This window comes from Phaethon aethereus (genome assembly GCF_964289735.1).
Source record: "Phaethon aethereus genome assembly, chromosome: 1".
Lineage (NCBI taxonomy): Eukaryota > Metazoa > Chordata > Aves > Phaethontiformes > Phaethontidae > Phaethon > Phaethon aethereus.
Genome location: NC_138575.1, coordinates 7,082,678 through 7,092,484, shown reverse-complemented (window position 1 = coordinate 7,092,484; position 9,807 = coordinate 7,082,678). Strand labels below are relative to the sequence as shown.

Sequence of the window (9,807 nt, the reverse complement as noted above, 5' to 3'; positions counted from 1 at the left end):
AGCATAGTAAAAATGTGGCTTTGATTTTTTCAATGTATGTCAGAACAAAAGAACATTGAAAATAATGTTGCAACATTATATGATTTTGTGGAGTTCACAGTAGAGGCAGAAAAGGTTGATATAGTTAAGTATTTCTGTTCTGTACTTGGGGAAAAAGACAAATGTTGCAGGCAGATTGCATGATGATGCAATACTCTTCCAGAGCTCTTAAGCAAATGGCAGATATCAATGTGGTTTTGCTTTAAAGCAGACAGAGATCTAGTTGAGTATTTCCCAATTAACACTGATAGGAGGAATAGGTTTGAACATTAAAAATCTTCCAAAGTTAAAAAAGAACTAAATGAGATGATTCAGTCACACAATGTGGATCTCAGAGAAGTAATGGAATATTTGTATATATGGCTTCACTGACCGGTTTAATCAAGTCCAAGCATGGGTTTGTGGAATATATATCTCATCAAGTCAACTTGTTGGGTTTTTTTCTGTGATTCAAAATTCAGTTAATAAAGATTTAAAGTACTTTACAGACTTTTGCCAGCATAGTCATCTGGTGTAGGACATGATTACATATGGCAAAAGCCGTGCTGCAACTATATCTAGGTCAACAACAGGTTTTGTTGACTTTGGTTCATGACAAAATGTGAGAAAGTGGTACCTGTGCCAGCAGAAACACTGCTGCTAAGGGCATATGCTCTGGGTCTGCAAGGGGACTCTCCTGGCCTGACTCTTCTGGCACAGAGAGCTTGTCCTAGAGAAGATTCCTGTGTGAGGTTCATTACTACCTGATGTTCTAGTTAAAACAAGAAACACTTCAAAATCAAGGTTGTATATACTAAATAGTATGTGGCTGACTACTTAGCAGATCTAAACTTGCAATATTTTGAATACAAAATCATCATCATCTGGGAGTATTTCTAAAGGGATTACAGTCCTTGCCACTTTAGTAGTTGTATCAACCCGACAAAACTGGCCATGAAGTCCTGACAAAGGTTGCCAGCTGGAGGTATGTGGTGAAGAGAGGTTATCTTGGATCTGAGTGTCAAGATGGACTGGTGGTGTGGTTTAGCCTGGCAGGTAACTAAAACAAGCACACAGCCGTTGGCTCACTCCCCCACCCCCAGCAGGATGTGGGAGAGAATCGGAAAAAAATGTAGAACTTGCGGGTTGAGATAAAGAGACTTTAATAGTACATTAAAAAATATAATAATAATAATAATGATAAAAGAATATACAAGTGATGCACAGCACAATTGCTCACCACCCGCTGACCAATGCCCAGTTAGTTCCCGAGCTGCAGCTCCTCCTCAGCCAACTCCCCCAGTTTATATACTGAACATGACGTCGTATGGTATGGAATATCCCTTTGGCTGGTTTGGGTCTGCTGTCCTGGCTGTGTCCCCTCCCAGCTTCCCAGGCACCCCCGGCCTTCTTGCTGGCAGGCCAGCATGAGAAGCTGGACAGTCCTCAACTGCTTAGCAACAATTAAAACCATCAGTGTGTTACCAACACTATTTTCATCCCAAATTCAAAACACAGCACTATGCCATCTATCAGGAAGGAAATTAACTCTATCCCAGCCAAAACCAGCACAACTGGACATAAGCAAATGTGATTTATTTTAACAGGATGAGATGCAAGCTTGTACACCTTGGAAGAGTATATACACTAAAATGTGGCTCCTTTCTAGGAAACAGTGATTATAATCTCCAAAAATCATGGGAATAAAACAGATGGGTCTAAAAAAGTCATGTGAGTATCGGCTCACTTGGCAAAAAAGATCATTTTCTGGGTTTGGCTGCAAGGAAATACTCAGTACACCTACAGATTTTACATTAGGCCAGTATTTGGCACAACTGTGATTCCTCTCTGAATACCGTGTGCATGTTTGGTGCCAGTAACTGAGGAAACATTGAAAAAGTGGGGAGGAAGAGCTTCAGGAATTAAGAAAAAATGAAAGACATGCTTTATATTTGAGATTCAGGAAATGAGATGTACCTGGTTTTCTTATGGCAAGTTAGTAGGAAAACTTGATCAGCATGTGCACAAATGAAACAGGTACTTTATAAGGAAAAGCTTTCCGAGCAAAGGTAAACCAAGATTTACTTGCATGGTCTTTACAAAAGACAGTTCCAGCATATTTGTAGCTGTGTGGGGATGTGGTATAAATACAGAAGGAGCTTTTGTTTCCTTTCAAAATTGTAGTGATAGTGCATTTTATTCATGTTAGAAAAGGCAGCAATATCATGATTCAAAAGAAAGTAAGCCAACATTTCTTGACGTAATGCCACTGAAACTGATACTTAAGCCTAATATAATACTGAGTCTGCCTTTTCAAACAAGACCTGAAAAAGAGTAATTTGGAGACATCCACTGACAGGCTACAGGATTGGTGCCTTGGGAAAATGAAGTGCCAACACAAACATGGGAGTTACTCTCCCCATTTAATCCCTTTTTTCCCCTGTTTAGCACATGGATCTTCTCCACTCTAGCGATCATTTTAATCAGCCTGGTAACTCAAGATATTTTGGCAAGTAAATGAAATCTTCATGTAGCAGTGACACTTGAATGGTCTGTGTAAATAACAAGCATGGCTTTGTCCTTTCAAACTTTTCCAGAAAGAGATTTTTAGATGTGTCTGCAAAACAAGCCATGGAGTTAAACAACAGGGAGCAAAGCTCTTTCCTGGGAAAAAAAAAACCTGTCTAGTCCTGTACCCATTGGCAGAGTACACCTAAAACTGCATCAGTAAACACAGTCTTGCATTTGGGCTGACTCTTGCCTCTGAATAAAAGGTGGCTTTAACAGCTGAATAATCTCATTATGCACACCCAGGCCTGCGCCTGCTGTCACGGTCAAATATTTGTGTCTGCTTGGTCTAAGTCTAGAGGAGTGCAAACACTTTTCCATACGTAAGAAAAAACTTCCGTCAGAATCTGGATTCTAAATGTAAAATAAATACCAGATTCTCACTCTGAATTTCAGCATTGCACCAGCTTTTTCCGGCTTGGGGGAGTTGCCCAACAGCCGCCACCATGCCCAGACGCACAGACTGTTTCAAATAAATTGGGAAATTTTGTGCAACTAAATGTACCGTTGTAAAATGCCTAGGGACGCCCAGACAAGAATACTGACACAACAGGAGACGAAGTGGAAATACCAGATACAGACTACAAAACACAGATGACATCCATTAAATCATCAGTTATGTAATAACTTGGTATTATGCCACTGTTATTTCTAGCAATTTATCATGGTGACAGCTGAACAATCAAGCAGCATCGCGTGCCGGGTGCCCACCCACGCGGTACAGCCGTCGCGCGCTCCCCTCTGAAAGGCCACCCTCAACATGACGACTAGCGTGACGCGAAGTGACGCGTCAGGAGCAAAGTCACGTCACGACAGCGACGTCACGCGGGGCGACAAGGCGAATCGTGCACTGGGGCCACCAAGGAAGGGCCGTTCAGAGCCCATTTCCCCCCCCGCCAATCTCCCTCCCGCAGCGAGAGACGACGCCACCGAGCCCCCACCCTCTCCCTCAGGCACTTCCGCCTCCGCAGCCTGCCGGTAACCCGAGCAGGGCCGCCCGCCGCCAGGACCCCGCCCGGGGCTGCCCGCCGCGCTGCCTGACCCCCACTCTTCCGGAAGCGCCGCTCGCCGAGCCGGCCGGAGCCGCGGCGACGGCGGGTTTATGCGGTGCTGCCCTTCCTTTCGCGCTCGAGCGTCGCGGGGCGGGCGTCGCGGCCTCGGGCGGGGCGGTGCTGTCGGTCAGGCAGCACTGCGGGCGCCCCGGCAGGGAGCGCGGCGGGCGTCGTGAGGGGAGAAGAGCGAGGGGGCCTCGCGTGGCGAGGAGGGGGCTGCGGCGGGTAGAGGAGTTGGTGTTTCCCGGGCCGATGTCTGCACCGGGCGGAGGTAGCGGGCCTGAGGCGGGGGGCTGTGGAGGGCGCCAAGTGTTTGGGGAGGGCCGGGCTGCCTGGAGGGTGGCGTGGCGCCGCGCCGTCGTTGGGGGGGGCGGGGGGAGGGGAGGGGAGGGGTGTGTGTGTGTCTGGGAGGGAGAGGGCCCGCGGGAGGCGGTGGGAGGGCGCGGGGGCCGTGAGGCGGAGCAGGGAGAGGGTTCGTCGGGGCTGAGGTGTCCCGGGACAGAGGGGGCCGTGGGGGGTGAGGACAAGGAAGGGCTAGGGGCAGGGTGCCTGCAGGGCATGGGGAGGTGGCGGCAGGCAGCGGGCAGGTGCCCGCTTTCCTCAGGATGCGGAGTGAGCGGGGAAGGCAGAGCCCGGGCAGGCGGGTGGAGAGCCTGCTTGCGTGGACTGACATGTGTCCTGGGGGAAGCGCGGAGGGTTGCTAGCTAAGAAGTCTTTTGTCCCGCATTATATTTAGTGACTCGGCTGTAGGCCTGTTTTTGCCAGTGAAAAGCGTATTCCTGCAGAGCTGACAGCAAAACATTTTCTCCGAGACGTATGGAATCGAAAGTAAAAGTGCCCGGCTGGTTAGGCAGGCCTGCCTTCCCTGCCAGTGTGTAGAGGGGGCTTCTTTCTCTGTGCTATAATTTCCTGTCTGCTCTGTGTCTCGTCTTTCAAAACTTGCGGCTAAGTTTATTTTTTTCTGATTGACTGTGGTATTTTTCTTATGTACCTTCCCTTACTTTAAGAGAAACCTTAGTTGCATTTCAGTTCTTGAAACTTTTGATCTAGTGGTGTGACTTCTAATCATGAAGAAGTTTGTTGCTTGCTCTTTGAGGTTTTTCAGCAGAAGTGGGACATCTTGCACACATTCTTTATCTCACTTACCTCTTTTTTAATAGAGTTGCATAAAGGATTGTTTTATGTGATCAATTTAATTTCCAGTAGCGGTAAAAAAGACTGTGAGAAATGTCAGTATTCTTAGTTTAATAAAGCCATACTTCTTCCCCCCCCCATACTTGTGTTTGCAAGGATTGAGATTCTGGTTCATGGTATTGCAGTTTCTGACAATCAGCTGTTTTTATTGACTTGGACGATTCAAGCATAGAGACCAAGGTGTTGATGTTTATCGTTTTATTCTGAATGGTGACTAGAGTAATGATGGTGAATACCTTTTATGATTCTTTGGTTTCCTTGAGAGTAAGTACATGGATGCTTTTTCTTAAATGTTGCCTCTGTATTTCAAGACCTGTTTCTTCAGTTTCTGAGCCTAGTGTATCATGAACCTAATCCCATCAGTTTTTCAAATTCTGAGATTGGTACAGGGGAAAAAAAAAAGTAGAAATTCAGGTACAATAAAAAATTTCTTAACCAAGGTTGAGTTAAGGTACGTCAAATAGTGGAAAAATTAAGAGAAATAGTTTTCTCTGTAAAAATAGCATCTGTAAGTGATAAAACTAAGAAGATAGAGTGTTAAAGCATGTAATTGTCACTATAGAAATGTACTGCCAAGAGTCCACAAGTGTATGGAATGCTTGTCTTGTATCTGTTTTCTCTGTCCTTTCTAATTTTCAGTGGTGAGTGCCAGTTCTTCCTGTCTATTGGCTTATGAAGTTCATGTCATTATTTTGCCTTTTCATCAAGTATAAACATTAGGTATTAATTAGAAGGTCTCTTCATCATTAAGCTTCTCTTAATGTTTTGTTACCATTCCCTTAATCTGGACCAAACTGTGTATCTTCAGCCCTACTTCTATGGAAATGAGACCAGCAAGCCTGCTGCCCATTTCCATTTTTCTCTGCCTCCCACAGCTTTTGAACCTTTCTGCCAGTTTTCATCAAATTTAGGCAGATGTTTGAAGGTATAAACTTTCTACAGATCTTGTGATAACTGGCAGCTGAGGAAAAGTAACAAGGCTTAAACATTCTTGCTGAGGGAAGGGCTGTAGTGTCTGCTCAGTTCTGTTTTGTCTGTGCTGTTAGCTGACGCTCCAGTGCCGACTGATGAATCAGGCTGTGTATAGCTTGGAGGCAGTGACCATGCTGTCTGCCTCCTGCCATCAGTGGCTGGTAGGCATAAACGAGCTGGCAGTGGGATCAGAAGGGTTCGTGAGATAAGGAGCTGTATATGTAGCAGGTAGTGAGGGGTATTGTAACATACTTGTTCTGTCATCCAGCACAGAAATCTATTATAAATGAGATGGGGTGGGTGGTTTGTCACCAGTGTTCATGGGGAAAAAGTGGATAATACTGCCTTGTGGTCAAAATCACAATGTACCCAATTATGCTCCATCCCCTTTCTTTTTATCCCATCTTCTCTATTTTGCTTTTCTAAAAGCAAATGTCAGATAAGTCTTTAAAACAGAATTCTGAGTTCCTAAATTGAATAAAAGTTTGAGTACTGTAATGATTTTGGTAAGTGACCGTGTTGTTGAGAGCTACATGTGTAGCTGGATATTTTATTTTGCTGGGGTTTGTCTTCCAGTTGTAATTGGTTACCCTACTAACAACAGGTGGGGGGACAAAGATAAAAGCTGGAGTACTGGAAATGTGACATGTCTTTCCAGCATTTCTTTAATCAAACAACCCTTTTTTTCCCAATGTTTTCCTTTTAAACTTAGCTCCCAATTTATTATCTTTCAGAATCTAACACTTCTTTTTAATGAATTTGTTACTCTATTTTTTTGTTTAATAGACTGAAAAACATTTTTTAATACAATTATTGGAGAGTTTCATGCAATGTTCTAATGGACCTAATCTTACTAGTAAGATATTACAGTGATGTTTAAATGCTAAAAGCTTCCTTTTTAAACCCCTTTTGTTAGAAATGGTGGGAGAGTTTATCTGTCTCTGATGGAATTTCCAATGTGGATTTGTAGTGAGAAAATTTTGATTAATAAACTGTTATTGTTGCATTTGAAACAGACATAGACATAGAGGATTTGCACCTTCCAGATGGATCTGTGAACAACAGGTCCTACTTAACCAGCCCACAGAGATGGAAAAATTAGTTCAGACCTTTAATATGAAGGCGTTTGGGGGGCTGCTTAGTTGTTTGGGTTTGGTTTTGTTTTGTTTTCTCCCCTATGGTTAAGTACTGATTTAATAGTAATATTGTTTTAATATGATGTAGATCAGTGTTTTAAGATCCAAGTAGTTCTGAGATGTTGAGCTTCGAAACCATTTAGTTGTAGACATGCATTAGGGAGCCAAATTTGCTAGTACTCATTTAAGCAATGCTGATTTGATTGGTCTCACTTCCATAAATCAGTGTCAGAAACATTTTTTCATTTGTGCTGTTGCCAGTTGCTATCGGAGGCCAAGTCCTGAATAGGTTCTCCACTGGTAGGTTGTCTCTGCCCATATCTGAATATACTGTGAATTTTTGCAAACAATTCCATATGGGATAGTCACTATCTGAGTCTGTCATCTTACTGTTTGGGAAATGGGGAAGGGAATGTGGAATACTTAGTTAGAAACAGAAATTTTCTTTAGGGTGATGTCTTATTTATAAATATCTTTCAAAATTGTTTAAAATGATACTAGAAGCACTCTACATCAGGTTGGAATGCAAGTGTCTCATCCATTTTGTTGGGTAGATGTAGGAAATATGTGAATCTAGCATATTTTCATCATACAGCCTGAGTGAAATGTTAGAAAGGCAAAAAAAAAAAAATTCCATAATTGGGAATCAAACTGGTGTTACTAATAAAAACCAAGTGACTGTTCTTTAGGAGGCATCACATACCATCATGTTTCATCAGTCCCACCTCTATATTAATTTAATTTGAAGCACATGAATATGTGAAATTTTTTTTGTTTGTTTTAAGAAGTCAATTTAGCCTGAAGTAAATAAGTCTTAGGTGGTCCTAATTGCCTCTTTCAGTCCTGTCTGGCCCTCTCTCATCCCAAATGTGAGTTGGCAGAATGCCCCTGCATTAAGGCCAGCTGCATTCTACACAGTAGTAACAACAGTTATCTGGCAGGTTGAGGAAGGTGAGTCTTCCCCTCTATTTGGTACTTACAAGACCACATCTAGATACCACATCCAGTTAGAAAGAAAGGCATTGACATGCTGGAGCAAGTCCAGTGCAGGGCCACCAAGATCATTAGGAGGCCGGAGGACATGATATCTGAAGAGAGGCCGAGAGAACTGGGTTTCTTCATCTGTGAGAAGGTGAGGTCTTACTACTGTCTGCAACAACCTAACAAGAGAGTGTAGAGAAGACGGAACTGGGTTCTTCTCAAAACTGTACAGGGATAGGATGAGAAGAAGTGGACAGAAGATGATGAGGCATAGCAAGTTCTAGGATGATATTAGGAAAAGCTTTTTCAGAGTGTGGTTATTCAGGTAGTGGAACGGGGGCCTGGAGGGGACTGTTACATCTCCATCCTTAGAGATACTCAAAACTTAGCTAGCCAAGTTCCTCATCTGATTTAACCTGCTTTGAGCAAGGGAATGACCTCCAGAGTTTCCTTCCAATTTAAATTATTCTGTGATTCTATCCTTTTTTTTTTTAATATTTGTTATCTTTTGGATCCTTAGCCAAATGAAGGTTGATCCTTAGCCAAATGAACCCCTTCAAGAGCTGAAAACCCCAAAGATGCTAAAGCTCTTACAAGTCACCAGAAAAACATTGGTTGAGTAGAAAGAGATAGAAATTGGAGCCTTTGATAAGTCTTGATAATCTAAGCGTTTCCGCTATCATTTCCATTTGTTCTGGTGGCAGGGAAGTTTGTGCATACATCTCAGTCAGCACAGCACGCTTTTCCAGCTGGTACTTGTGCTATACAGAAGAGTCCTTGAGATAACTGGGGAGATACTGGGAGGGGTAAGGAAAGATGGGAGCAAGATGCTGCCTTTTAACAATGACAGTTGGGCATTGGAGCAGGGTGGCTGGAGAGGCTGTGCAGTCTCCTTCCTGAGCAGCTTTCAAGACTGGAGTCTAGGGTGGTCTAGGCTGCCTCATAGTTGACCCTGCTTTGAGCAGGAGGTTGAACCCCTGGAGGTCCTGTCTAACCTGCATTATCCTATGATCCTAAGCAGAGGTAGTGGAAGGGGGAGTATTATTAGATGATGTATGGAAAGGTCAGTGCGGTACAGGTGCATGCTGATGAATCGAATACTTTTATTAATCTTTAAGTTGGGGCTACTCTGCTTTCATCAATCTTGGATTTAGATGGACTTCTGTTTATATTCCAAGAACGTGTATTCCTCAAGTTGTAGAAACATGAAATGCTTTTATTTCACCATTCATGCTGAAGACAACTTTGCAGTTTAACGCTATACAACAAAATGATTAGTTTTTAACCTGTTGTTAAGTCCATTCTTTAGTTCAAGGAAGCTTACCTTAAACCTCTATTTTATTCTGATGAGTCAGGCATCTGTGAATTATCTTACTTAGTTAAGAACTAAGTAAATATGGGTGAGCTATGAAAGTGACTTTAATATATTAACAAGTTAAAAGTACTTATTTTCCTGTGATTCTGCAGACTTGCCTGGGTAACACAATGCCAGCTGAGCGCAAAAAGCCAGCAAATATGGAAGAAAAAGAATCTCCGTTAAATAATAAAGAAAAAGAACTTAGTGAAAGGCGACCTGTGAGCACCAGGGACAAGCCAAAAGAAGATGTCAAGGTTGGCATGAAGAGAGAGACTTTAAAGGTTCCTGATGATAAAAAGAAAAAACTGGAAGAGGATAAAAGAAAAAAGGAAGACAAGGAGCGGAAGAAAAAAGAAGAGGATAAAGTAAAGGCAGAAGAAGAGCAAAAGAAGAAAGAAGAGGAGGAAAAAAAGAAACTTGAAGAAGAGGAGAAAAAGAAACAAGAGGAGGAAGAGAAAAAGAAACAAGAAGAAGCAGCTGCTCAACTGAAGTAGGTTGTCTTTTGATGGTTTAATTGTGCCAAATGCTG

At 42.9% G+C, this 9,807-nt stretch overlaps 1 protein-coding gene across 1 annotated transcript in view; it reads left to right on the top strand.

Annotated features, from left to right (window-relative positions):
- Window positions 1-9,127: 9,127 nt before the first annotated feature.
- The window catches only part of UPF2 (UPF2 regulator of nonsense mediated mRNA decay), a gene marked incomplete at its 3' end in the record, with an annotated part of 53,805 nt that continues 53,125 nt past the window's right edge, over window positions 9,128-9,807 (top strand). The window contains exon 1 of the mRNA XM_082014146.1: window positions 9,128-9,768. Coding sequence (XP_081870272.1) covers window positions 9,407-9,768 — 362 coding nt within the window. The 5' untranslated portion in view covers window positions 9,128-9,406. The remainder of the gene's footprint in view (window positions 9,769-9,807) is intronic.